Source organism: Cyprinus carpio, chromosome B16 (assembly GCF_018340385.1).
Source record: "Cyprinus carpio isolate SPL01 chromosome B16, ASM1834038v1, whole genome shotgun sequence".
Taxonomy (NCBI): Eukaryota; Metazoa; Chordata; class Actinopteri; order Cypriniformes; family Cyprinidae; genus Cyprinus; species Cyprinus carpio.
This window is the reverse complement of record NC_056612.1, coordinates 14,150,158-14,178,026: the sequence shown is the minus strand read 5'-3', so window position 1 is coordinate 14,178,026 and position 27,869 is coordinate 14,150,158. Positions and strand designations below refer to the sequence as shown.

Here is a 27,869-nt window from a genome sequence, read left to right as displayed (position 1 = left end):
CTGTATATAAACAGAGTTTTTATTTCTGTGGTGGAACTTACAGGACCTCTGTGGATGATTTATTTTGTGTCTAGTGCTAATACCTACACAAAATTGAACATAAAATTGAAGAGCACTTAACAAAACTAAAAAAACATCATCCTTTAAATACATACAGTGTGACTGTAGTTACAACTTGTGGCTTTTAATCTCTATTAACAAAATGACAGAACAATCATCTTTTATTGCTTTTTGACACCCCCTGCCTGCTGCCTCTGCTTAAACTGGTAGAGCTGTTCGCAGGCAATGGACAGGCCCACCACAAGAGACACAAACTCTTCAAAATTCACCTCTCCATCACCATTACTGTCCAAATCCCTCATAATCCTGTCTACAGCAGCAGGGTCCTTCTGAGACTGCAGTAGAAGAGACAAGAAGTGCATGTTTAAAATAGAACAAATGGAAGCAGTTTTCCATAGAAAATGGAAAAAGGGTAAAGTTTTAGAAAGATCCGAAAGATGAGCAGGGCCAAAAATGTTGCTACACCATAGCGGGCCCTGATCATCAGAGGGCCCAAGCCAATGTTTAGAGTTGCCCCGCCCTGGGTGTAGCCTATAGCAATAACAGATGGAATGTTGTAGCCTACCTTCAGAAAGCTGGACAACTCTGTCTCCATCAGCATTTTGAGCTCTTTGCGATTTAATGTTGATGGATTTCCACTGGCTTTGCTCGCATAACGATGAAACACTATGATCAGCGTCTCCATCGCTCTCTCCAGATCAGACGGCATTGTGACTGTCTACAGTGAGAAAATAAAATGTATTAGTTTATGTGAGTGTTTCATCCCTTAATCAAACTGAATATTGTGCAAACAGCCCATTGTTCTCCTCCTACTGGGCAGACTGAAACAGAAGTGGATTTTTCCATTTGGAAATAAGCCAAAGTGTTAGCAATACCCACCAACCGTCATGCCAAGTAGGTGCAGTAAAAAATAAGCCATTTAATAACAGTATATGCTGATGCAAATCTTTCAATTATTTAAGTTTTCTTTTTTAAACATTTTTTAAATAGCAGTTGTATAAAATGATCTGTTAATCAACCTGTAAAGTTTATATTCTGTTACGTAAATGATGCTGACGTCCATAGAATCTGTGCATCTGCAAATACGTCACATTCGGAGGCTTATCTTTAAGTATTTTCGTATTTCAGATTTTGGTCCCACTAACACTTAACAAGTAGCCATCACTCACAATATTATGGTAGAACTTTTTCTCAAAAGGTTCTCTCAGTAGATAACTAAGTTGTACTATTCTCTTATTTAAATGTCAAGTCGCTTCTGAATAGTAAAAGATTGCGTACTTACATTGATAAAATGCAGAGCGTCACCTGAAGATGAAAGAATGAACTGAATGTCCCGTGCAAGAGCTGGTCAAGAAGGAGAGCAGGAATTTATAACGGGGCTCCGCCCGAATGATGAGTGTGAGGTTGGGTCATTCTCTGGGTGAGGGTGAGGACTGTTATGTTAACTGTCTAGGGTTTAAAGCCACAGAAAACGCTTACTGAGATCTATAATCCAACCGTGAATTAGTGTACTTGAGTGTATGTAAATTAATATACTAATCCTCCTTTTAGAGATTTATGAATGAGAAATTCCACACTTAAACTCGCTGGAACATAAACACACCTTAAACTTGCCTAAGATGGTTTGTTGCTCTGGTCTCCTGGATTTAGGGGATGATTTTGGTGGACTTGAAACCAGCTGGACAATAGCAAACCAGCTAAAAGCAGCATTCATGTCAGTGCACTCGTACTTTTATGTTGAAGAAATGTTCAGAATATGTTTTCACACACAGGAACAGCTCTCAATCCTTTCCACCATTTCCCAAGTGGGTGACTCAAAGCTTTCACAATGTTTCTCGCCCTTACAACACAACTTGTCTTGCTCTCAATTTTGGAAAGATGTCTAAAATGGATACTTGCCAGAACATTATTTATATGGGTAGGGTTGCTGTCTTTTATTTGTGATAAGGCTTGTTCCGGTCTGAAAAATATGTATGAGGGGATGTCTCTACCCAGCACACAGGATGTGCCTTTAACCAGTTAGTCTATATAAGAAAATGCACTCTTTCATACTTAAAGTCACCAACAGCATTACTGTGCACATACCAGGAGAGAGTACAGAATGTTCAGCTAGAATTCATGCATTCATTGCACCACAGAACTAATAAATCAGTATTCCCCAGACAAAATAAAGATGAAGTTACTCAGACAACTTTAGTTTATCCCTTTGGAAACTAAATGGAATCTCTATTAGTACATGGGAAGGAAAAGAGGAAGAGAGCGAACGGTCATGGGTGGATGACACATGGTGTTTTGAGCAGCGTGATTGTGTTGTCATAGTAACACGGTAAATTCCATGCAAGTATAGCTCTAAAGGGTTTTCACAACCACAATCCTCTCAGCATTCTTTTTAAGCTACAGCATGACCTTTTTCAAATTGGGGCTAACTAGTAGTTTGGTTCACAGATGCTAACACACATATACACCTATTCATAAATGAAAGAAGCACACACACATAAAGCTTTTGCAACTACAGCATCGATCCATTCAGAACATACATATATTCAGTGTTTCTGCTGTTTTAGTTAAAGTACAATTAAGACTTTTTAAGACTGAGAAAAGAGAATGTATTGAATAAATTGAACAGAGCACAATATGTCAATGGTCTGTAAATGTCTTGTATAGGCAACCACTAGTATATGGAAATAATCATCAGTATTTTCATCTTCTTTTCCAGTGCAAATGTCTAAAGATTCTTCAATCAAGATAAATTTACTTGAGAAGCAAAATGGCAGGATATAAAGTGTTGTGTTATGAGAAATGTTTAATACAAGAACAAATATCTGCCAATGCATGGGCTCAGACTTAAGTTTTCATAATCCATAGACATATATTTATGTTTTAAGCATAAACTCAATTGATTTTGATCATTTCTTTTTTTGAAAATAAGAATTCATATGTTCAGTTTGCATCTTAAGTAACTGTACCTTGATTTAAGGATGTTTAGATATTTGTACTGGAAAAGTGCATTCAACATTTAATGGCATGACTGATTTTTTTAATTAAATAAGTTCTGCCCTGATTTAAGACCTTTTTAAGCCTTCATTTGTTTAAAGACCAATTAGGACTTTCTAAGACCTTTTGAAAACCCACAGAATCGCTGATGTAAAATAGACTTCCATGACTTTTGTCCTTCTGAAAATGCAGTGCTTGTGTTCATACAGCCTGCAGAACTATTTCTGATAGTTTCACAACTATCTGGTTTTAACTGAAACACATTGAACAAATATTTGGGTGAGCTTCAACTGGTAGAGGGCCATATTTTTTAATTCCATGCAGTTTGTCCTTTTAAGGACTGAGTAGATTAAATAGAAAGTTGACAATGATTGGGATTTTTTTTTTTTTTTTTTTTTTTTGCAGGGTCAGTACCAGGACTGAGTCAGCTGAGAGTCCCAGGATGTATTGTGAGGTCCCCAGATAGCCCACTTATGTCTGCATGATGTCTGCTAAAAGTCTCTTGATCTGGAAAGCATCTGTTGTCTACAAACGTCTGACAGACGTCTTTCAGATGTCAGTTTTGCATACATTCTAAATCATACAAATCTTAAAGACATCTAATAGACGTCTATTTGACAGATGAGAAAACACTCACAAAAATACGTCTTGCAGATGTAAATGCAGACGTCAAATAGACATCTCCGAGATATGGGTGTGCAATCAGTGCTATCAGGCAGTTAGCCAACACAGTTTAAAGTGGAGAACCCAGAACAAAGAAAACACTTTGCAGGTTAAGGTGCGGTCACAAAATTTAGCTCCATGTCTACATGGGAAGCTTTTACACGAGTCTCCCGATTGAACAGATTCCTATTTCTGACTGGATATTGTCCGTGACATTTTGCCGAGTAATGATAAATGTGACTGCACCTTTAGTCATCTGGAGTCTAACAATGCGAAAATAAGCAAAATGCACATGCATTCTTTCATTAACTTTTAATAATAAACCCCTTAAACAAAACATTGTAAACAGAACCAAAAATCTGGTATGAGCAAATGTGTTTAGTTATCTTCCAGTGTGAATGGAATGGATAAAAAAAGGTCTTCTGTTGGCAAACATCAGATTTTGTCGCTTCAGCATACTGCGATCTGGAAGCTGAATGGGTGATTGTGATAATAACAGGATGAGTTAAGCACTTCAGTTCTTCCTTTTGCCCTTGCTGGTGGGTTTGGCAGGAGTTGGAGCAGGTGCAGCCTGGTAAAGAGCGGCTGACACTTTGTTGATGTAGTAAAGTGCAAGGACAGAGAAGATCAGGCTATATGAGAGAGGACAGAGAGAAAGAGCAAAACAAACAGTGGCCAATCAGACATGAAGTTTATAAAGGTGAAGTGGGATTCCTGTGGGATTACTCAAGTTTTTTCTGTGGTAATCAGTTACTGTAAACATAAGTAATATTGTCCAACTTACCATGTTGTCACACACACACGATGCACCAAACCAGATGCGAACAGAGAGAGGCACAGGCACGAGACAACTAAGGAGAGAGATCAAATCATTTTCAGACAAGTACCGATATTAATTCTTAATAAAATCAGTCAGAATCTGAATTCATTTGTATAACAAATTTGTATAATTTGTTCATTATTAAAATGCCACTGTTCAAAAGTTTGGGGTTGGTGAGATTTTATAAGTATCTTATGCTTTCCAGGATTGTATTTATTTGATCACAAAAACAGTAGTATTGTGAAATATTATAGTTGTTACAGTTAAAATAACAGTTTTGTTGTTTGAATATATTTTAAGATAAATTATTTATTCCTGTTTTCACTTTCAGCAGCCATTACTCCAGTCTCCAGTGTCACATGATCCTTCAGAAATCATTAATATGCTGATGTGGTGCTCAAGAAACAATTCTTATTATTAATGTTGAAACCATTTGTGCTGGCTAATATTTTTGTGTAAACTGTGATGCATTTTTTCAGGATTTTTTGAAGCCGTTTTTTTTTTTTATGGAAATCTTTTGCCACATCATAAATGTTTTTACTGCCACTTTTGATAAATTTAATGAACCCTTGCTTAATAAACGTATTAAGTTTTTAAAAAAAAATAAAATCTTGAGCCCAAACTATTGAATGGTAGTGTATACTGTATTCATCTGAACTTTCTGCAGGCTAGGAAGACCATACACCAGACAATATCAGTATAACATAAGGTTTATGAACAGTCTTGTGCCTATTCTTTCTCGCACTTACTCTCTGGGAAGATTTTGGCTTGAAAGCCTTTGCCAAAGACAAGGTTCTCCAGGTTACCGAAAGCCTGTAATTGCAGGTTAAGAACTAACAGAAAACAGATGCACAACACTTAAATAATGTTGAGGTTACGTTACACAAACTAGGGCTGTAAGCAGGACAAAGCAGCAGAAGGATACAGTAAGAGAGCAGACAAACAGCACAGATCCCAGGAAGCCCCCCAGGATAGTCAGCCATTCTGAAGAGGCCAGCTGCCGACTGAACATCTGCATTCCTGCAAACACCAGCACTGACAGCAGACTGGACAACACCAGGGACGTGCTTGTGTTCACCGCTGTAGAAACAGAGAGAAAGACCAGTTTAAAAATCAAGGAATATTATTACCAGTCACCTTACTATTATTTTTCATTCATATTATTCATTTAAAAGAAAGATAAAAAAAAGTATTGTTGAATTTGCACTGAGATCAAGTTTAAACTTCTCTTAAATGTATTTTAATTAATTCTACTAGACAAAGAATTCTGGATAAAAAAAGCGTATTGTTTTTGATGGATAATGTTGACATTTTGGTTCCGCGACGGAAGTGTTCATTACGGAAGAATTCTAATCGGGAACGAGAGCAGAGAGCGATAACAAACAAACAAACAAACAAAAAACCTCTGATCATATTTTGTTTTGCAGAAAAGAAACATTAATATCCAAAAACGAAGACAAACAAACGTCAAGAGGAAAATAGTATTATGGATCGATTACAAAGCAGGCGAATCTGCAAGAATTTGACACGTCAGTGTACGCTCTTCAAAACGTTCCGTGTGGAAACAAACACTGTAACGTTAGCTACAATTTTCATTTTTTGTTTGCTTTTACTGCTTTTAGCTATTATATAAATAGTAAGCGTCCACTATTATGTGTTATTAGTCTTGTTCTTTCGCCTTTTCTACAAATACGGTGCCGATGACGATTGAAAACGTATGAAATGTTTTAGCATGGGATAACGTTAGCGGCGGGCTAAACGTCATTCAGATTGTACAATGTGTTGTGTTTTTTAATTCTTAAACACAAAGGGTCGGAACAACCACATTTCAACACACTGCTAATGTTTTCTAAGTGATTGAAATGACGGTCTGCAGCAGGCAACTATTTTGCAATAAATGGCTAACAACTTTCAGCGCGTGAACTATATGTACTATTTCATATTCATGTTGCAAACTAGCCGACAGAACAGTACCACTAGACAGAACATGATTTATCCCGAATAATTCATATAAAAGCCACACTCACCCATATTTGACAGACAGGTTTAATTCCTCTCTTTTCAATCCCAGGGCCAGCAGAGCAAAGATGAAGCTAACGTCTAAAAACTGTGCCAAGAGCAAACTCCCCCCACAACCCTACAGCGCCATCTAGTGGACAGATGAGCAAGTGGTACATTCAGTCACATACACTTAATGCAGACTGTTTTTAATTTTTCTGAATTTTTAATAAGGGGGAATATTTGTCCCTGGAATGGATTTTTCTTTTTCTTTTAACCTTTAAAAGAGAATTGTCTTGAAACGCGTACAAACAAACAGTGTGTACATGTACATATTTAACAACTATAAAATCAAAGCAGCAAAATACACACGTTTTAAAAATAAGCGCTATTATATTATATTATATTATATTATATTATATTATATTATATTATATTATATTATATTATATTATATTGTATTGTCATAGCATATTATATTGTTCCACCCTTGCTTGTGCGTGCGCTCAGCATCCCTGCGCATGCTCTTTAGTGATCTCCCCCGAACATCTCACAACATCCATCACTACATGGATCCGTCAGAACAGACCACAGCAAGCACTGTTGGAAAACCCCTTAATCAACATGGACTGCGTTGAACTGGACCTCTCAGAAATATATATAATACACAGATAATATCATTATAATTTAAAGGTTCGTCTTATAGCCGTCAATTTCAGTCGCAGGTACCACCATTTCGGTTTATTTCGCGGTGTCCTGATCTTTATTATGTTAGTTGTTTTAATGATTCTATAAATAGAAAAGGGCGCTCGCTAATAGCGTTATTTGATCTGATATTAATTTAACCACCGACATAGTTCCAGCAATGGCAGATGCGGAGTTGCAAACCTTTACATCCATAATGGACGCTCTCGTGCGCATCAGCGTAAGTAGCTATATTTGCATCTTCAAAACCACATATTTGCACGTTATCTGTGATTTGCATGTGGCTGTTATTTAACACACGAACGCACGCCATCTTTTTAAGAAATGGGACATTTAATGTTTTTCGTAGGCAAATGTAAAATAGCGTTAAAATAAATAAACACCTCATTCTTTCTTGAGAGCATGCATATAATTTCCTCGGAATGTGGGGGAAAACACCTGTAAGCAGAAACCGAGCAGCTGTGTTTTTCATCCTTTTGTTTTCACTGACACGCGTGTAGGCCACGGCTGATTTTGCTCTGGTATTATAGCCTAGGATGCATTTGCTTTCACTCGTGTAGGCCGAATATATAACAGGATAGCACGCGTATTTATTTCACCGTTAATTCAAGACTGAATACCGGTATATTAGTCTACCTCAGAATCGTATTGACGCATACCAGATGTTGATACAATTTAATGGCTTGAAGGAAAAATAGAGAAGGCTTTTTAAATACAAGAAAAGGTAAAAGACATTATCAGCGTCGATCGAGAGGATGCGTGTTGCCATAGAGACGGGATGTAAGAGCGCGCAGGCCTCGAGAGCCTCTGTGGGAAACGACTGCGTGAGGGGCACGTGGAAAAAGACGGATAGGCGACTTTAATTATTTGAATGGCTTATTGACCAAATTAAATGTATATGCTGTCAGCGGTGGGCAAAATAATGTCTAGAGGCCGAACTCAAAATGGCTTAAAATGGCCAAAAAAAATGATTTGCTGGTTTAGAGGTTTATGGCAGGCAGGCTTCAGGATCTTCTTGCTAACTAGCTAAACTAGCTGAGCACCTGTCTGCTAGGACGAGTGTGTCAGCATTTTCTTTGCATTTGGTTTGAAGCAAAGATATAGGAAAAACAAACAAAGCAAATGTTTCTAAAAGACGTACTAATGAAGAACAGACGTTAACTGAATAAAGAACAATCATAATGCAGTTCTTCACCAGATATTCCAATGTTAAACATGACTATTTAAAGAATACGTTGAAATCACGTGGAACTACAGCTTCAACAAAAGCACAAACCATCAATTAACAAACTCGGAGCTCACAGTAGGTCTGCCTTTAAAGGTTTATAAGTTATCATTCAAAACCAGTTCTTCTGTAAAGAAAATGAATCTACTTCAAGAACTGTTGAACTCCGTTATCATTTCTTTAATTTTGATTCCATGGTGTAGAATTATATTGTGGTTGTTTTATGGGTATGATCAGTTTGGAAAAATAATGAAAACATTTACTTCCCTAAGAATGATTCTAAGTTAATACCAAATATGAAGCTCAGGTTGGAATGTAAATAGTCAAGATTTCTGTAGCCTTGATCTTTAGATGCCAATATCAAGTTTTTCCAGTTTGAGGAGTGACACTTTCTGCCATTTGAAATGTTTGAGTTGCATTTGCGCACTCCTCTTGGAAAGATCAAAGATGAGTACTTTTGAACAGATTTCTCAATCAAAAACAACTCATAAATCTTTCATTCAAGAATAAAATGGAGCTGCTGCAAATATCAGTCATGTTGTATGTCACTTGTGATTTGAATGTTGCATGAAAGGATTTCCATTGCGACTCCAATGCTATCGAAACAAGACTAATTTGTTAAAAAGAATAAGAAAAAAAGAAAGTGTCGACTGCGGTTTTAATAAACAATATGGCTGTTTGTGTGTGTTGATGTTTGATATGCAAATGTTCTGACCTTTATGAGTTTTGACTAACCTATTTCCATATTGTTTACCTTACAAGAACTCAGTCCATAGCACAATCCATAATCAATTTCAATCATTAAAAAACGGAATAAAAAAATTAAACTCCAAATATAGTTTCTTTAAAATCTACAGTACACAAATAACATCAAGAGCTAACTATTTTTTGTCAGGATATGGCTTTGTTCTATGTCTATAAATATCAACATAATGTTTGATTGCATGTTTTCTTCTGCTAATTGTTTATTTAACACTGTGTCTGTCTAGTCCAATATGAAGAGCATAGAGCGAGAGCTGCACTGTCCAGTGTGTGAGGAGATGGTCAAGCAGCCGATAGTGTTGCCTTGTATGCACAGCGTGTGTGTGCTGTGTGCGGCAGAAGTCTTGGTTCAGAGAGGATACCCTCCACCCGAACTCGGAACCCCCCCAGAGCCCAACACTCCCACCTCAAGCCCCACACACAACAAACGCTCTCCCCGACAGACACGCCGGCCTCCACCCAAAACAGACCGGCTAGACCGGGTGATCAGAACAGGTTTGTGTGTTCATTAACAGACACAAGATCAAAATCAAGTGTGCTGACGTTTTATTAAAAGGCATTTTGGGACGCATGATTCTGATTTTGTCAATCAATAGGTCACTTGAGTATTTTTATAATGAACACTAAACTGTACACTATACCATTAAAATGTTTGGGTCGGTAAGATTTTTTAGGTTTTGCTTACCAAGGGTGCATTTATTTGATCCAAAATACAAGTAAACATTGTAATATTGTGAATATGTATTCTATTTTAATATATTTTAAAATGTAGTTCATTCATTATTATTATTTTTTTTTTTATAAATACAATATTTTTCTAAAATGATTTTGTTATTTAATTAAACTTTACATATTTTTAAAACATTTAAATGTTGACAACAGCATAGTTTCGATTAAATATTATTCATAAAACAGTTTTAGTAATATATAGCTTTTTTATTTACTAAATTAGTTCTAACAAATTTAATAAAAAATGATAGCATGTCAATTTAATTATTTATTTGTTATAATTATATGTATATAAAAATGATTTGATTTAATTAATGTATTTTTTAAAACATTTAAATAGCATTTAAAATGTTGACATAACAGCATAGTTTTAGCTCTGTGCAGATGTTTATAATGTTACTGTATCATTCAGATGTATTGCATCTGTGCACCACTTTGCAGGTGCGTGTGTGTTTAAATATAGCAGCCGTCGTTATGGGCTGATTCTGAATATGTCAGCACACAGCGGGCCTCTGAATTCTGTTCTCTTTCTGCATTGATTAGCTTTTCCTTTCTTCATCCTGGCTTAGATTTATTGGGACTTAAAGAAGCTTTACTGTTGGAAACAGCTTTTTCGAACTGTATCTCTCTCTCTCTTTTGTGCAGTGTGTGGGACACATCCAGGACGCAGGCGTAAAGACACCCCACCTGTGATCATGCTGTTCCCCTGTCCCACCTGCGGAAAAGATGTGGAGCTGGGAGAGAGAGGGCTTGCAGACTGTCTGAGAAACCTCACGCTGGAGCGCATAGTTGAGAGGTCTCTCTCTTTCTCTCTGTTCTCACACGCAAACACACTTGCTGCTACATTAAAAATGAATTCCAGTAACTGTGCTGTACAATGCAGAAATGTTGTTCTACTGGTTTTGAACACTTGAGATGTTCTGAATTTGCATCTATTCATAGGCACATCACCAAAGAGATTGATAGCTCACAGAGTACGTGGACCAATGAATTCACTACTGGCATAGCAAAATGAAGTCGAGAAGAGGAGACAGAGACAGAAAAATATGTAGTTTCTTCCTTTCAGTTAAGAGCATGCATGGCTCCCATTCTGAACTTGTGTAAAAATGTTCACAGGCGATTAGCCTTAAGCTTTCAAAACCACCATAATGCTGTGTACGTTCTGTTATAGCTTTCAAAAAGAAAGAGAAAAAATATTTAACTAAAAAATGAAAATGTGATTCAAAACCTGCAGATCTTTCCTTCCTCCATGGAACACAAAAGGAGAAATGTTTGAAGAATATATTAACAATATAATGAGAGTGATCTAGGTCTGTCAAGCTCCAAAATAATAATAATAAAAAAAAACCTTCATAAAAGTAAAATAAAACCAGTTATGCAATTTATTCTAAGCATTTTGCTTTATGTGAAAAACAGACTGAAATTTTGTTATTATTTTATGTAAATTGCATCAGCATCTTTTGAAATATGACACATTTAGTTGCAACACATCAGATTTGTCATTGTAACGTTGTGATGACAATGTGATGTGACCAATTATTATTAGAATTATTATTATTGTTGTTAAATCGTGGCCACTATTGAGGTACATTGAATTTGAAATATATTAAAAGAATGAATTTGTATAGCGTGGCCACGATTTCATTAAAATGAGGAAACAAATGAGTACAACATGGACACAGATTAATAAATTCTGTGAATATATTCTTAAATCATAGCAATAAAATCTATTTTTTCTTCCGCATGTTTCTGCAAAACAAAACAAAACAAAACAAAACATTAAAAAGACATTTAAAATATGTACAGTATGTCAGATTGTTCAAATATTTTAATAAGGACATGATGTTCCTTTTAACATCTATAATAAATAAAGTAAATAAATCTAATCTAAAGGTAGGTAATATATCAATCTCTCCACTCACATCAAGGGTGAACACTTGAGGGTTGAACATTTGTGAGAAAACTGGGTATCTGAATGCTTTGGACAGCTGAGATGCATCTATATATACAATACACCACCCACACACACATGCTATAATGTATGTGCACATACAAATATATAATAAAATGAAAAAGGCATGCATACATGTAACCCAAGCCATACGTTTTTACTTTTCAGATTAGCCTGATGTTATTCATTTTGAATGCGCAGTAGATGACTGATGTCTTTCTTTGTTCACGTGTGCAGGTACAGACACTCAGTGAGTCTTGGCAGCATGGCAGTCATGTGTCAGTTCTGTAAACCACCTCAGGCTCTGGAGGCCACCAAAGGCTGCGCTGACTGCAGGTCCAACTTCTGTAATGAGTGCTTCAAGCTGTACCACCCCTGGGGCACACCGCGAGCCCAACACGAACACATCCTGCCCACACACAGCTTCAGACCCAAGGTAAAAGCACACAGGATCTTTCTGAGAGAGGATCAACACTAATGTACCATAAACATAAAGAGAGAGAGTCTTTGAGTCAAACCATAAATTCCTGTGTTGACATTTAGGTTCCACTTCCAAAGAAGTTGACCAGCAATATACATTACCATTCAAAGGAATATTTGAAAAGAAATCAGCAGTGATGCATTAAATTGATGAAAAGTGAGAGAACAGTCATTTATAATGTTACAAAAGATTCGTATTTCAAATAAATGCTGTTCTTTTGAACTTTCTATTTATCAAAGATTCCTGCAAAAATGCTACATTTGTGTCACTGTTTAACATATTATTCAGCATAGTTGTTTTCAGCAACAGATCTCTTGAGCACTAGATCAGCATATTAGTATGATTTCTGAAGGATCATGTGATACTGAAGACTGCAGTAACAGCTGCTGAAAATTCAGCTTTGCCATCAAAGGAATAAATGTTATTTTAAAATATATTGGAATAAAAAAACAGTTAATTTAAGCTGTAATAATATTTCACAATATTACTGTATATTTAAAACATAAGTGCAGCCTTAGTGAGCATGAAAGCCTTCTTTCAAAACAACAACAACAACAACAACAACAACAAAATCTTACTGACCAACATTTTTAATGTGTTATGTATAAATGCAAAACTGTATTTTGCATTATTTTTATTTTTATTTTTGGCCATATGACAATGGATTCTTTTATCTATTTTAAACTTAATCCCAAGCAAATAATATTCAAATAATACCCTTTTCCGCAGTAATCAACACAGATGATTTTTGATAAACTGTCTCAAAAGTTCCTATCAGACTCAATTCTTCACTCTCTCTGTCTTATTCCTTGCCCATATCTCTTCCTTCTTTTCCTTTCTCTCTCTCTCACTCACATGCAGGTATTAGTGTGTGTGGAGCACGAGCAGGAGAGGTTGCAGTTTTACTGCAGGTCATGTCAGTGTTTGTTATGCCCACTTTGTAAACTCCGTCGAGCCCACAGCGGACACAAAATCATGCCTATTGCGCTGGCTTACCAAACTCTAAAGGTATCCATTCCAGACATTAATCCTTATGTACTCTATAGTCTTTAGACTATAAACATTATAAATATGCCCAACATGCCCTTCTTTCCTGTATAAAATGGTTATTTGGGCTAATCTTTCAAAGCTCTAGCCCTACACAGCTCTGAATGATCAAGGGCAGAGAGCAAAGGATTTCCTCTCAATGACTAAGCAGCTCTAGCAGAAGCTCTATGGTGTTGTCGGTGCTTAACGTAACTCATCATTCTCCATGTTGTGAAATCACAGGAGAAGATCACCAAGGAGATGAACTACATCTTGGCCAATCAGGAGTCTGTACAGGCACAGATCACCCAAGTAGAGAGCGGCATCGCTCAGACTGAGGTACACAGTTCTGGTGTTTTAATTATACTTTTATAGTGTTTGTGAGACACCTCTTCATTTCAGGGTATGAGAGTAGTGTGGAGTGATTTTAAAAGTTATAAACTTTTAGCAATCAAAATAAAAGAATAATGGAACTCGTGAAATATGATGTTGAAATATATATATATATATATATATATACACACACACACACACACACACACACACACACACACACACACACACACACACACACACACACACACACACATATGGATACTGTGGTGGACAGAATGGTTTTAACATATTTTCAAGTCAGTTATTTCTATCTTTTGCTGTAGTGTGTCAATATGAAATATCAGTTTACATTTCCAAACATTTATTTTGTCATTAATTGTAATAATCCAGTGAGATTTGTCTGACAACAGCCAGTGCTGCACACAGAGATCTGATCTCATCATCATCCAGTTTTTCTGGAATGACATGAGGAAACAGAACAAACTGAGACAGATAAAAAGGATATCAGTGTGGATTAAAGGTCACTTTCTATATGACTTAACTGGAATGATGGGTGTTTTTTTTTTACTATTTTGTTTTTTTCCTATGACCAAATGTAGTAGTGTAGTAGACAATTAAATTAAATTAAATTAAATTAAATTAAATTAAATTAAATTAAATTAAATTAAATTAAATTAAATTAAATTTAATTTAATTACTGATAATAATATATATATATTTTTATTTAGTATGTATTATTGTAATTTTAAAAAATAAATTAGATAAATTAAAATTATAAAAAAAAAATTACATTTTAAATTATTAAAATATTTATGACATTTAGAAAATACATGATGAGAAGTCTCCTCCCATATGTAGTAAAAAATATTTAAAGAAATTCTCAGTCAAGCTTTACTATTCTGCTCTGCTGTACCTCTGTGTTCAGGTGAACAGCACAGTGGCTAAGGAGCAGCTGAATCAGTGTGTGAGTGAATTGCGCGGTGTGCTGGCAGAGCGTCAGGGGGCCTTGGCCATGTTTCTGGAGGGGGCTCGTGCGCAGCGGGCAGGAACTCTGAACGCACAGCTCTCCGAAAAACAGAGTCTTTTGGAAAACGCAGGACTGCTCACATACACTCAAGAGCTGCTTAAGGAAACTGACCAGTCGTGCTTCGTGCAGGCCGCCAGAGTCACGCACAGCAGGTTAGAGTGTATGCTTGTGGGTGTGGGTTGCTGTGATTGTGCAAATCTGGCCATTTATGAAATACGAATCCCACCATAGCCTATTGTGTGTTTCCACAGAAACATTTTCAAAGTGCACAACATAAATGTGGGAATATAATGTAACACACAATCACTTGGTATACAGAAAGCTTTTTTTATCTCTTTTTTTCTTCTCAGACTGGTAAAAGCAATAGAAAATCTACAGCATTTCTCTCTATCTGCTGATCCCTCGTTCCGACACTTTCAGATAGACGTCTCCAGAGAACTCAAAGCACTCAGTAGCATGGACTTTATACAAGGTTTTCATAAAAACTTGCTTTTCTATGTCAAATATAATAATTAAATGTACATGCATTTGAATTTGCATTTAATCCCACCCCTTATGTTCCTTCTGCAGCCCCACTGGCTCCTGTGATTGACACTCAAAAGACCTTGGCCTATGACCAGCTATATTTGTGCTGGCGCCTCCCACAGGACTCCGCCCCTGCCTGGCACTACTCAGTGGAGTATCAGAGGAAAGTGGGCGGAGCTGGAGCATTATGGGGCAGAGTCTTGTCTGAAGGAAGCTCAGAAAGTAATGGCACACACTGTTCATGGCAGCGTCTGGATGATGTGGGCGGGACCAGTGCAGTGATTGACAAGCTAGAGATGGACAGTGTGTATGTCCTGAGAGTTCGAGGCTGTAATAAAGCAGGGTTTGGAGAGTACAGTGAGGAGGTGTATCTACACACACCTCCTGCACCAGGTAAGATGCACAAATATACAAACACACTTCAGTCCGAACCACTTCAAAATATCAGAGACACTTTTCTTCTTCTCCAGCTCCCCAATTTATTGCATTATTGAATGTTTTGTTTTTATTTTGCATCTTTCTCACTCATTCTACTTCTTCGACTTGCAATTGACATTGTCTGTCATCCACTTTTTTTCTGTTTTCTTGTCTATCCATCCATTTATTGATTCATTGATGTTTTTCTTTCATGCATTTAATTATTCATTTATTTATTGAATGATTCATTTGTTTATATCAATTCATCCTTTCATCCTCCATTTATACATCCAACCATGCATTAATTGTCTGTCTGTTTGTTTATTTGTTCACTCACTTGTTCATCCATCCATATAGGTTCATTGTCTATCCGTTTCATTGATCCATTGATCTATCTTCTGTCTATCTATCCATCCATGCATTCATTCATTCACTGATTCAATTGTTCTGTTTGTGTGTTTGTTCATTCGTTAGTTTGTTCATCCATCCATCTGTATCAACTCATCTATCATTTGTTCACTCATTTGTCATCCATCATCCATCCATCCATTTGTGCATCCACCCATCCATCTATGCATCCATCCATCCATTTTCCATCCATCCATCCATCCATCCATCCATCCATCCATCCATCCATCCATCCATCCCACAATTCTGTCAAACTGAACCTGATCTTCTTGTGCTATTAGATGTATATTACATTCTCTTTCATTTTCTCTCATACAATTATTTCTGTTGCTTATCAGTAGTATATTTCTCCATGCATATCCACAACTCTTTGACATGTCTCTGCTTTTGCTCTTCTCTCTGTATTATTTCTCCTTATGTTTCCTTTTATTCTCCACCTTCCTTTGCTCCTGTTATCTCTGCTGTTTCTTTGACTTGTATTCCTGTTTAACTGGAATATATCAGCTGCTTGATCTCCTCTGAATCCTAAAGTCCTTGAATATGTACAATCTTCCTGCTGTCCTCTTTCTTTCCCTCTTTTCTCCAAATTTCCAATCCCATTTCTTCCCTTTTTCGTTTATCCTTACATAACCCCCTCTTTCTGTCTCCTATTTATGTGTTCACTCCTTCCTGCTCCTTATGACCTGGCCTTTCCAACCCCCTCCTCCACTCCATTTCTCCTGCATACCTCAATCTCAGTGTTGTCGTTCTGCCTGGATTCCCGCTGGGGCCTACATGCGGAGCGGGTGGCGCTGGGAAAAGGGCAGACATACGCCCGGAGTGTTCCTGGAATGACTCTGTTGCAGGCTGCAGATCGGGCCCTCACCTCATGTCACCTCACCTCTGACCTCCTTGTGGCCGATGTTTCCATCACACAGGGACGACACTACTGGGCATGCTCAGTGGAGCCTGGATCCTACCTGGTTAAGGTCAACAAAGAAATTAGTACATTAAATTGATCAGAAGTGACAATCAAGCCATTTATAATGTTACAAAAGATGTTTCAAATAAATGCTGTTCATTTGAACTTTCTGTTCACTAAAGAATCCTAAAAGAAATGTATCACAGTTTACACAGAAATATTAAGCAGCACAACTGTTTTCAACAGTATTGAAAATGTTTCTTGATCACCAAATCAGCATATTAGAATGATTTCTGAAGGATCATGTGACACTGAGCTGAGGAGTAGAGTAATGATGCTGAAAATTCAGCTTTGCCATCACAGAAATAAATTACATTTGAAATATATTAAGTTGAAAAGTTTGTTTTCATTTTACTAATTTATTATTAATTTTAAATAGTATATTATTCATTTTTGCGATATTTCACATGTTTATTTCACACTGTTTTTACAGTATTTTTGATCAAATAAATGCAGCCTTGGTAAGCATTCCAGAGACTTCTTTGAATTTTTTTTTTTTTTTTTTTACCAACCCCACCCTGAACGTTTGAGCGGTAATGTACAGCTGATTTGTTGCAAAAATTGATAATATACAGTATGTTTTAGATTTTTTTTTTTTACTGTGACGTAATATGAAAAAGTATGCCAAATTACTGAATTAAGTTTTATTTTCAAGGATTTAATTTTTAATGAAGATTTGTTTTTTTTCGTTGTATCATATTTACACATTTGCATTTATTTATTCCGCAAAAAAATGAAATGAAAACAAAATTAATTTAATTAAAAAATAAAACCAGTCTTAAGTGTCAACATTTTTGAAATTGAGATTTTTACATCATCTAAAAGCTGAATAAATATGTTTTCCACTGATGTATGGAAGCATGTATGGAGCCGAGATAAAACAATTTGAATTGCAATTTTGTATATTGATATATTTTAATATAATAAAATATATTTTAAACTGAAAAAGATCTAAAAATTGAATTTTAAAATTGAGTTGTTTTCTCTGTGTGTAGGTGGGAGTGGGTATTGAAGCAAAACTACAGGAGTGGTTCCATCTTCCACAAGACATGGCAAGTCCACGGTGAGGAGAAACTTTTAAGAGTTTAAGAGCTGACTTAGGATGACTTACCTAGGCTATATTATTGATTTGATTTTTTTCCCTTATATTTCTCTCTGTAGGTACGATCCAGACAGTGGTCATGACAGCGGCGCAGAGGACGCCCAGGACAGTCCTCCTCCATTCTGTTTCCTCACAATGGGCATGGGCAAGATCTTACTACCTAAGTGTGGGGTGTCTAACACTTCTACTGGCCCCCTCACTGCCCCCTTACCACCTCGCCTTGGACTGTGTCTGGACTTCGAGAAGGGACGGCTCACTTTTTACGACGCACACTCTTTACGAGTGTTGTGGGAGGGGTCTGTTGATTGCTCCGCCCCTGTTTGCCCAGCGTTCTGTTTCATTGGTGGAGGTGCTCTGCAGCTGCAAGAGCTAATAGCCAATCGCAGTACAGAACAGAACCCACCAAGAAGAGTGACCATCCAAACACGTGCCACCGACGCCGGTCACTAAACCGTCCGATCGCTTTGAAACTAGTCAAATCAGCACCTTTAAGCAAATCTTCTTTTATCGTTTTCTATTGACTTTGTTTACCTGCTTATTTCGTAGCTAATGATGCAATGACTAATGATATTTTATATTAAGATTAATTTAATTTCAAAGGATAGACATTAAAAAGTGGTTATGGATGCTAACAACATGTAGCATGCTAACAACATGTAGGTCAATATTAAATAACGAGGAATCTTTCATTTTATGACCACAAAATCAAAAAAAATAAAAATCAGGTATGATTCAGGTTCACTCATAACACAAAGCAAATGATTCCTCGCTATTTACAAACTCCATTTTCCAGCATTGTTAGCATGCGAACTGCCTAAAAAGGGTGTGCTAATAGTTAGTAAACATCTTTATTTGTTCATTAACAATGTATGTGCTCTTTACAGGAATGTAACAATGCCTTGAAATGTGATCCATTTGAGACAGTTTATGGCTGTCTTGTTTATCAGTTTCATGTTTCTAAGTAGTTCCCAATGTCTTTGAATTGTTTTGCCACTTTGAGGCTCAACCAAGATGCGAAACCTTTGGTTGGACATGTTGTATTGGTGTCAGTACACATCCTGTGCATAGAGAACTTGTCTGTTTGGTTTGTTTGGGCCAAAACAGGGCTGATGGATGCCTTCAGCAAGCGAAACTAAAAGAACAACCATGTAATGAAAAGAACCTGCTTTTGTGAGATCTCTACAGGTGCCTGCTCTAGTTACACAACCGACTCTCCCGTTTGAATGTCCTAAATAATAATCTCCAAAACAAAACAGTCTCTGACACACCTCATACTTTGTTTTCATAATCATGACTGCTATGGTCATGTCTTTTTCTTTTCGCAAAATTGGTATGGTGACAACAATTTAGCGGGCAAAGTTTAATTTCAGGAATGGATGCTGCTTATGACCGTGCAACTGTCAGTCATTAGAGTGTGTTGTCAAAAGGAAATTTTTGAATTGTATACTGAATGTCAGTTTTATTTATTGTGAGTGTGTGAGTGAGTGAGTGTGCGATATGTTATTGCAATAAAGACAGTTGCTGAAAGCTCTGGTTTTGGCCATGTTTTCTGCTATTTGGATGCATTGTTGCAGATTCAGGTCTGGTTGTGTGAATTTATATTGATGTTGAGGATATTATGTAGCATTTCTTAAACATGCTGGTCCTTTGAAAATTGGCAAAATGTTTGTAAAAGTCACTAATGGCAGAAGTGAAATAAAGCATCAACCTTTCCCACTTGTATTATTTTTGCCTATATTTATCCTGAATAAGGAAGCATTTACACAAAACACATTTTTGCATTCTACTGTGCTGCTTTTCTATGGTATTTGAAAGTGAAAGTGAAAGTCGTGACATTTGTCAAGTATGGTAACCCATACTCGAAATTGGTGCTCTGCATTTAACCCATCCAAGTGCACACACACAGCAGTGAGAAGTGAACACACCGTGAACACACACCCGGAGCAGTGGGCAGCTATATATCCAGCGCCCGGGGAGCAACTGTCTTTCTATGTAAACACATGCTAGGTTGACATGTTTGACTGTTGCGCTCACATATGACAGTGTTCTAAGCACTAAGGCTAAAATAAGTTGAGGTAAAAAAAAAACATCCTTAAAGGGTTAGTTCACCCAAAAATGAAAATTCTGTCATTAATTACCCTCATGTTGTTCCAAGCCCGTAAGACCTTCGTTCATCTTCAGAACACAAATTAAGATATGTTTTGATGAAATCTGAGAGCTCTCTGACCCTCCAGCAAGGATACTACCAGGATCAAGGCTCAAAAAATGTAGCAAGGACATCAGTAAAATAGTCCATGTGACATCAGTGATTCAACCATAAGTTTACAAAGCAGCAAGAATACTTTTTGTGTGCAAAGAAAACAATAACATAATTTATTCAACAATTATTCTCCTCAAGTTACCGTCTTCCACCATTTTGGATAGTACCCCAGAACGTAATCAATGTAATCAGCGTTGTTTATGTTTAGTGTGCGCATGCTTTACTGAATGTAAACAATGCTGATTATGTTCTGGGGTACTCTTCGAAATGGCAGGAGATGGTTTTGTGTTGCAAAGTTGAACGAAGGTCTTACGGGTTTGGAATGACATGAGGGTGAGTAATTAATGACAGCATGTTTTGGGTGAACGAACCCTTGAAGGAAGTTAACTGCAAAAACACTCCCTGATTCTCTGTTTTTCTGGTTCCTTGGACCTTCCCAAGTTTAATACTTTTACGTAATATTTACTATTCATAAATACTAGATAAATAGCGGGTGAAACCTAGATCACACCGTCCTTTTTGTTTTTGGGCATTGGGGTTTCTCACCAGACTCGATTCAGGTAAGATTCACTCATCCTCTGCTGTTCTCCACACAAACTGTGATCTCATTTTCTTTTTAATGGTCCATTATAGGTTCATTTGTCCAGGTTATCTTTTATTTTTGTCTGCTGATTAAGAGATCTGTGAAAATGGAACAATTTGGACAGCGGTTAGTTGTACTGAGCTTGTGCTTGCTGGCTGCTGTGATCATCTCTGAACAAAGTGAGTATTTAATCACTGCTCTCATTTACTTTTGTTAGCAATTAACAGCATTTTATGCCAATTCAAAATTATCTTTTGAAAACTGTCTTTTGCTCTCTGTGTCTGGCAGAACTTCAAAACGATCTTAGTCGTGATGATGACATTTGCTCCATGTACATGCAGGGCACATCCAGACGTCTGAACATGTCAGAGGCCTTTGACATGATCACACTGGAGTATGGGTGGGATACCCAGGTTTGCTAGTCTTGTCAAACAGCAGTTAAGTTAACAAGTAATGTAAAATATAAAGTTAAAATATCTCCTTTCTCTCTCCATCACTAGACTGGGAATATTGCACAGATGACTGAATTGTTTCAGCGCTCAGATCGGAATAAAGACGGATATTTGAATCCTCGTGAGTGCATCCTATTCATCGGACGTGTCTTCAGAATCATTTGATGAAACAGGCACATATACATTTTGATGGGAAAGTGTAACCTTAGTAAACAATCTAGAGGTTAAGAGGTCATAACTGAAGTATACGTGAATGGAAAATCTTTTCTCTCTCTTTCTCTACTAAATAAACTAAATATGCAGCTTAACTGGTTTCATGTAGTCTTTGTTATGCACTTCACATCAAGTAAAGACTAAATGACTGAACGAAACAGACAAACAAATAGTTTTTCTACACCAAAATTGTGATCCTCGGTGTTACAACACAAAACAAGGAACTGTGCATCTACGTATGAGGCTGTAAAACAAAAATTAGTGCTACAACCACTTATTGTGACACAAGCACATCATTATGGTTATACTTTAGCAGGTTCTTTTCATATGAGATTAATATTTGTTCAGAAAGTCCCAGCACATATCATCAAGTGATTAAAGTGAAAGGAAAAGAATGCATCTGGTAGAAAAAAAAAATGCTACGTGTCAGTCCGGTTTTTGTTTGTCCTAAATAGAGGCCGACTCACCCGTTTTAATGCACTGTGTTCATACACCTTTTATTGTACTTCATGAGACTGTGTGCCTCAGTCTGAGAACATACAGTTTTGAATAATATGCTGATTTATGGATGAATGCTGCATTATTTTCATGATGTTCATCAGGAACAAGGAAAAACATATCAACAAACTGATTATCTCCCCTCCCACATGACTCTTTTCTCTGTATCATATGTGAAAATGGGTGGTGATATGTAAATCACATTTCAAGTAGTTCTCCTCTCCTCGTTCAGAGCAGTAGGCAGTTTCTCTTCAGACTTGATACAGGTAAGAAGCACCTGCACTCATCTAGTTTTCTCCGCAAACTGCTGTTTTACGTTCTCTTATACTATGTTTACTGTTCTTATTTTCTGTTTTCCTTGTGTTTTTAAAGTTCTGCTCCAGTGTTTACTGCAGGCTATAAACATTGCTATTATTGCTTTTTTATTAATTTAATTTTCAATATGATTTTTGATCAGCTCTGTATATATTGATATGTTGTGATTTTACATTTGCATGCTGAATTAAGAGATTCATAAAATACCACTGCACAATATCATAATTGTATTAATCCATTAAGGTCAATTTTCAGATACAGAATCACAACATATCAGGCATCATAAAGTGGCACTTTCTAATAATTTGTCACCTGCATAGTTTTAAAAATACAATTCAAATGGCTACACTGTCACTGTACACTGTAGGAAGAAGACACTTTCAGTCACCATTCACCTTTGGATTTTTTTTTTCCAGTAAATGAATGGTGACTGAAATGGTCACATTGCCAAATGTCAACTTGTTTTGTTTCACTAAAGAAAGACATTCACATGGGTTAGAAGCGATTAAGAGAATTTAGATTTTTGGGGTGAACTATCCTTTTAAATCTTTCACTTTGCCAGTATTTACCAGAAAGTGACAAGTTAGCATTGCAGCATGTGAAAACCCACATTATCTCTGTCACTGTGGCTGGTATTTTAAGTTTAACAAAAACTTGCACAACCGGATCGACGGCTCAAGCAATACACTTCAGTGAGCATTTAAAAAGACTGTTTGCATTCTTTACAATATGATTGCATTACATTGATGAAAAGATGACTGAATGAGCCACTGAGAATTCAATGAGGAAATAAGGGTGTAAAACCAGCTTATTGTTCCCAAAACAGATTTATCTTGCAATGTTTTTTCTGTAAATTCTAGAACTAGGTTTAATGTTTTTAAATAAAACTGACTTGAGGTTTAGGTCCTGTGTATGACTGTAGATTTCTGTGGTAACCTTAAAGTTGTAACTAAAGACTAAAGTATAGCAGGACTTAAAGAGGAAGAGGAAATAATGGAGATAAAATTCATTTCACGATCATATAAAATTTCTTAAAATGTTATTTTCTCAAATATAAAAATAACTCTATATTTTCATGCATATTAAGACCCATTTATACGGTGTAAAAAATAAAAATAAAATAAAGCTTAAGACAGCAAATGACTATTACCTGGAGAACATTTACTGTTAGTTTATGCATTTTTTTCTATAAACTTTGTTAAATGTATAAACCTGATAAAAAAAAATAAATAAATAAATAAATAAATAAATAAAAAATCATTTATTTACTTCTTTCCACAGTAAATATTCTTCTGAAACTATTCTTATACTTAAGGAAATAAAAGTTGAACACGTTATTTTTAGTGTCATGATTAGTAGAATTAAACAAAAATATGATCAACCAAATAAAAATGTGTTAAACATACTTAATTTCTTAAGTTAATGCATTAACTGACAAACATTAAATAATGTTTACAAAAATGTTCTCTCTCTCTTATTAACAGAAACTGACACACATGGACTAATATATTTAAAAACCACATATAGTGACAATATTATCAATTCTCTGTTGTCTAAGTTACTTTATTTTCCACTATTTTCTTTTGCAGTCTCTCCTCATCTGAGTCTCATTCTTGTTCTTGAAAAAAACCTGCAACAATGGCACAATTTGGCCATCTGGTGGCAGTGTTGAGCCTATGCCTGCTGGCTGCTGTGGTGAACTGTCAACGTGAGTGTCCAGTCACAGTTCTCTTTTCATTGGAGCTCATACAGACCTATATTCTAGTCTTTATCACAGTGACCAGCATTGTTTTTTTTTTTAGTTTTTTTTTTAATTCAGTTATTAGTGCTTTGCCGTGTCATTTAATCATGTTCATATGGATCTAAATCTTTTATCTTTGCTTTCTTTTTCTATAATAGAGACCACCCCCCCACCTCCTCCTCGTCTAGGACAAGAGATCTGCACACACTACACTCAGGGTGGGACCCTCCTTCTGGATGGGCCAAAAGTCTTTGAAATGATGCTGATTGAGTTTGGACGGGCAATTCAGGTCTGTATCCATGTAGTTTTCTTAAAGGGATAGTTCATCCAAAAATAAAAATTCTGTCATTAATTACTCACCCTCATGTCGTTCCAAATCTGTAAGACATTCATTCATCTTTGGAACACAAATTAAGATATTTTTGATGAAATCCGAGAGCTGACCCTGCATAGGCAGCAAGGGAACTGCCACGGTCAAGGCCCAGAAAGGTAGTAAAGACATCTTTAAAATAGACCATGTGACATCAGTCGTTCAACCTTCACTTTATGAAGCTACGAGAATGCTTTTTGTATGCAAAGAAAACAAAAATAAGGACTTTTTTCCCAACAAATTCTTCTCTTCCGTGTCAGTCTGCCATGTGTTTATGACAGTACCACAACGCATGTACGTGGTGCTGCTGACTAACCCATTAACTGTCCCTCAAGTTCAAAACCTGCATGTATTTCTTTCTTCTGCTAAACACAGAAGAAAATATTTTGAAGAATCTGGGTAACTATACAGTTGGTGGTCCCCACTGACTTCCATAGCATAGATTAAAAATACCATGGAAGTCAATGGGGACCATCAACTATTTAGTTATTCTTCAAAATACCTTCTTTTGTGATCAGCCGAAGAAATAAATTCATACAGGCTTGGAATAGTTGAGGGTAAGTAAATGATGACCACATTTACATTTTTGGTTGAACAATCTTTTTTAATCAATTAAATCAACTTTTTAATGATATTTAGTTATAGGGATTGTTGTAGGGATAACAACTTAAGGTTGTTATATTTTGGTATCCACGACCTAAAGTTTGAAATTGTTATTCTCTGTCTCTCTCTGTAGACCCTGAACCCTATGGTGACTCAACAGTGGATGGATGAAGTAGATGACGATCACGACAAACGCCTCAACATGGCGGAGTGTGCCAAACTCGTCCAGAGAGTCTCTGATTCCATTCAGAGGCCTCCGCAATAAACAAGTCATGTCGACTGATTGAAGTAACTTGTACTTGTGTACGGAAGTACAGTATATGAAGAAAAAATAAGATCTCACAAACACTTAGTATGTAGGTCTGTAGCTTAATCTCATGTAATAAATATTATAATGTAGGCTTAGGCTATCACTCAAAATCAAAATAAAGCTATGAATTGTTTTAGAAATTACTTTAAAACCAGGATTTAAAGAATCTTAGTCGAAAATGAAGAAATAAAATCGTCAAAAACACAGCTGTGGTGTCCTACTGTAGAATTCTTACATGTACACTGTGTCTTCTGATGGCAAAGAATGCAGGTAAAATAATAAAATAGCCTATCTATTCAGTTACTACCTCCCACGACATAACAGTCCAGGTTTAAAGGTTTTTAGATTAGCTAGCGTTAGCATCGCCATCTATCGACATGGATTAGCAAATCGCTGATACTTTTAAGTTTAATTAAAGAGGTTTACAAAATAATTAATTCACTTACTGGTCCAACAAAGAAAGAAGCGACTTGGGCATCACTATTTTCTCTGTCATCAAATCTTTCCACCTTGTGTATGCTATAGCAAAGTTAGTTCATTTTTATGTGTCGGTCTTTCTGTCATCTGCCTTAAGATCTTTTCTGCTTCTTCAGCAGCTCAGATTCCCTCGTTGTCTCCACTGGTAAAGCTTGATAATAAAGTTTCATTCTTAATTTTTGCTCATCTCAACACCAAACTACACTACTAACATATCTACACACTCTCAGAAAAAAAGGTACAAAAGTTGTCACTGGGGTGGTACATTTTCAAAAGGCACACCTTTGTACCTAAAGAGTCCATACTGGTACCTTAAATGTACATATTATTACCTAAAGTGTACATATTAGTACCTAAAAGGTACAAAATTGTATCTTTTGAAAAAGTACCGCCCCCATGACAGCTTTTGTACCTTTTTTTCTGAGAGTGCAGAAGTGGCAGCCATTGAGCGTGGGGATTTTGTCCATTGTTTAGTGAAAAACCGAGTTTAAGTTAACTTGAATAGGCCTAATTATTTCAAAACAGTGAAATACACTGCAAAAGGTAACACACACTATAGATAATAAAACACTTTTTTATAGAAAGCTATTATGAGAACAGTCTTCATCTAATTCAGATGACTCTTCACAAAAACACTGAATTCTTAAATGGATAGTTCACCCAAAAATGAAAATTCTGTCATCATTTACTCACCCTCAAGTTGTTCCTTCTTCTTTTCTTTGCTCTCTTGAACACAAAAGAAGATATTTTGAAGAATGGTGATAACCAAACAGTTACTATTTTCCACCCTTAATAAGACCATTAGCTACTGCCGACTGTTCATGGTCACATTAGTGATTACTTTGAAAATGTAGCCAACTTGAATCCAATGAGAAATTATCCTTATGTGAAATTCCAGGGAATCTGCAGGGATTCCTATTGAGATTAAAGCATTTCATCATTGGAATATCACCATACAAAGGTAAATGTGACCATACCCTTAATGTGTAAAACTTTTAAAATTAGCATCAAATTATTAAACGCACTTTTAAAGGTTCCAGTTCAGGCAAGGCGATGAGATTTGGCTGGTATAAGTGATCTAATCAGACTCAGGAGGTGGATGTCGTAATCTGATTGCAAAAAGGCATCTTTATCCATTTACAGCCATTTAATGTATCTGTGCATGCAGAATAAATTCTTCCACAAGCAGCATATAAATCACAAATATTTGGTTATATTAAAGTAGATATGCTACCGGATCCCAATTATTTTAGGAGAGCTCTTAACAGAGTTAAATTAGTTTATTTTTTCAAGGTTTGCTGCTTGGACATCCCAGCTTACAACAGTTGCTCAGCAGCTGCCATTAAAATGAGTAGTGCAAGTGATACAGTACAGAAAAATTAAGTAGGTAAAGCTTGAAATAGCAGCTTGAATGTTTTGAGTCTATAGTGTTGATCATAAATACCTGCCTAAAGCAACTGCGAGAGAGAAGATGGCGGGACAGTTGGACAGGAGAAAAACAAGGTCACCATTATACTGACCTTTGACCTAACCTGTTTTACTAGCAGAAGTTTAACCCCCTGATATCTATGTCAGAGGTCAGCAGGTGCTGAAGGGGTGTTGCCTGTCTGTGCCTGTGTCTTCTGCTCTCTGTCTCACGTTTATTACTTTTCTCTCTAGATTTGAAGAATGGAGTCTATGTATTAAAAACATGTCGGTACAACTTGTGGTGCTTTTGGCATCTTTGTTAACATCTACAGTTCTGGCGTATAGACAGAAGCAGACAGATGCGAACAAGCATGAGGAGACAGAGATAATTAAGGCTGTTAGGAAAAAGGAGACCTGAATGAGATGAAAGTTAACAGAACAAACGTGATA

The 27,869-nt window shown here is 36.4% G+C and overlaps 3 protein-coding genes across 6 annotated transcripts; 1 reads left to right on the top strand and 2 right to left on the bottom strand.

Annotated features, from left to right (window-relative positions):
• Positions 1 to 3: 3 nt before the first annotated feature.
• LOC109105907 (protein S100-A1-like) lies at positions 4 to 1,498 on the bottom strand. Of its 2 annotated transcripts, none has more exons than XM_019119195.2 (3): positions 1,343 to 1,498; positions 626 to 778; positions 4 to 395 (listed from the first exon to the last, which is right to left on the bottom strand). In XM_019119195.2, the coding sequence occupies exons 2-3, from the start codon at positions 767 to 769 to the stop codon at positions 222 to 224; spliced, it is 318 nt and encodes a 105-aa protein (XP_018974740.1). In that variant the 5' UTR covers positions 770 to 778; positions 1,343 to 1,498; the 3' UTR covers positions 4 to 221. The 2 variants fall into 2 exon arrangements, with proteins under 2 accessions (XP_018974740.1, XP_042596854.1); XM_042740920.1 differs by having other exon boundaries at positions 626 to 774; positions 1,343 to 1,441.
• A 2,516-nt stretch (positions 1,499 to 4,014) lies between these two features.
• krtcap2 (keratinocyte associated protein 2) lies at positions 4,015 to 6,703 on the bottom strand. The gene is made up of 5 exons (XM_019119846.2): positions 6,565 to 6,703; positions 5,463 to 5,617; positions 5,287 to 5,350; positions 4,502 to 4,568; positions 4,015 to 4,349 (listed from the first exon to the last, which is right to left on the bottom strand). The coding sequence occupies exons 1-5, from the start codon at positions 6,566 to 6,568 to the stop codon at positions 4,232 to 4,234; spliced, it is 408 nt and encodes a 135-aa protein (XP_018975391.1). The 5' UTR covers positions 6,569 to 6,703; the 3' UTR covers positions 4,015 to 4,231.
• A 369-nt stretch (positions 6,704 to 7,072) lies between these two features.
• LOC109109264 (tripartite motif-containing protein 46-like) lies at positions 7,073 to 19,902 on the top strand. 3 transcript variants are annotated; one of them, XM_042740917.1, is made up of 12 exons: positions 7,073 to 7,460; positions 9,455 to 9,722; positions 10,602 to 10,752; positions 12,145 to 12,343; positions 13,250 to 13,396; positions 13,658 to 13,753; positions 14,676 to 14,929; positions 15,128 to 15,249; positions 15,348 to 15,695; positions 16,866 to 17,095; positions 18,084 to 18,151; positions 18,250 to 19,902. In XM_042740917.1, exons 1-12 carry the CDS (start codon positions 7,401 to 7,403, stop codon positions 18,638 to 18,640), a joined length of 2,334 nt encoding a protein of 777 aa, XP_042596851.1. In that variant the 5' UTR covers positions 7,073 to 7,400; the 3' UTR covers positions 18,641 to 19,902. The 3 variants fall into 3 exon arrangements, with proteins under 3 accessions (XP_042596851.1, XP_042596853.1, XP_042596852.1); XM_042740919.1 differs by lacking the exons at positions 18,084 to 18,151; positions 18,250 to 19,902 and having other exon boundaries at positions 16,632 to 17,009; XM_042740918.1 differs by lacking the exons at positions 18,084 to 18,151; positions 18,250 to 19,902 and having other exon boundaries at positions 16,077 to 17,009.
• Positions 19,903 to 27,869: the final 7,967 nt, after the last annotated feature.

What these genes read in the sequence shown, in the direction of transcription:
- LOC109105907 (XM_019119195.2), bottom strand. Translation starts at nt 769, where the DNA reads ATGCCGTCTGATCTGGAGAGAGCGATGGAGACGCTGATCATAGTGTTT. An exon ending in AGTTGTCCAGCTTTCTGAAG is followed by an intron (nt 396 to 625) that starts GTAGGCTACAAC and finishes CTTCTACTGCAG; the next exon opens with TCTCAGAAGGACCCTGCTGC.
- krtcap2 (XM_019119846.2), bottom strand. An exon ending in TGTTTGTCTGCTCTCTTACT is followed by an intron (nt 5,351 to 5,462) that starts GTATCCTTCTGC and finishes CTGCAATTACAG; the next exon opens with GCTTTCGGTAACCTGGAGAA. An exon ending in AGCCAAAATCTTCCCAGAGA is followed by an intron (nt 4,569 to 5,286) that starts GTAAGTGCGAGA and finishes CTCTCTCCTTAG; the next exon opens with TTGTCTCGTGCCTGTGCCTC.
- LOC109109264 (XM_042740917.1), top strand. Translation starts at nt 7,401, where the DNA reads ATGGCAGATGCGGAGTTGCAAACCTTTACATCCATAATGGACGCTCTC. An exon ending in ACGCTCTCGTGCGCATCAGC is followed by an intron (nt 7,461 to 9,454) that starts GTAAGTAGCTAT and finishes GTGTCTGTCTAG; the next exon opens with TCCAATATGAAGAGCATAGA. An exon ending in CTGGAGCGCATAGTTGAGAG is followed by an intron (nt 10,753 to 12,144) that starts GTCTCTCTCTTT and finishes TCACGTGTGCAG; the next exon opens with GTACAGACACTCAGTGAGTC.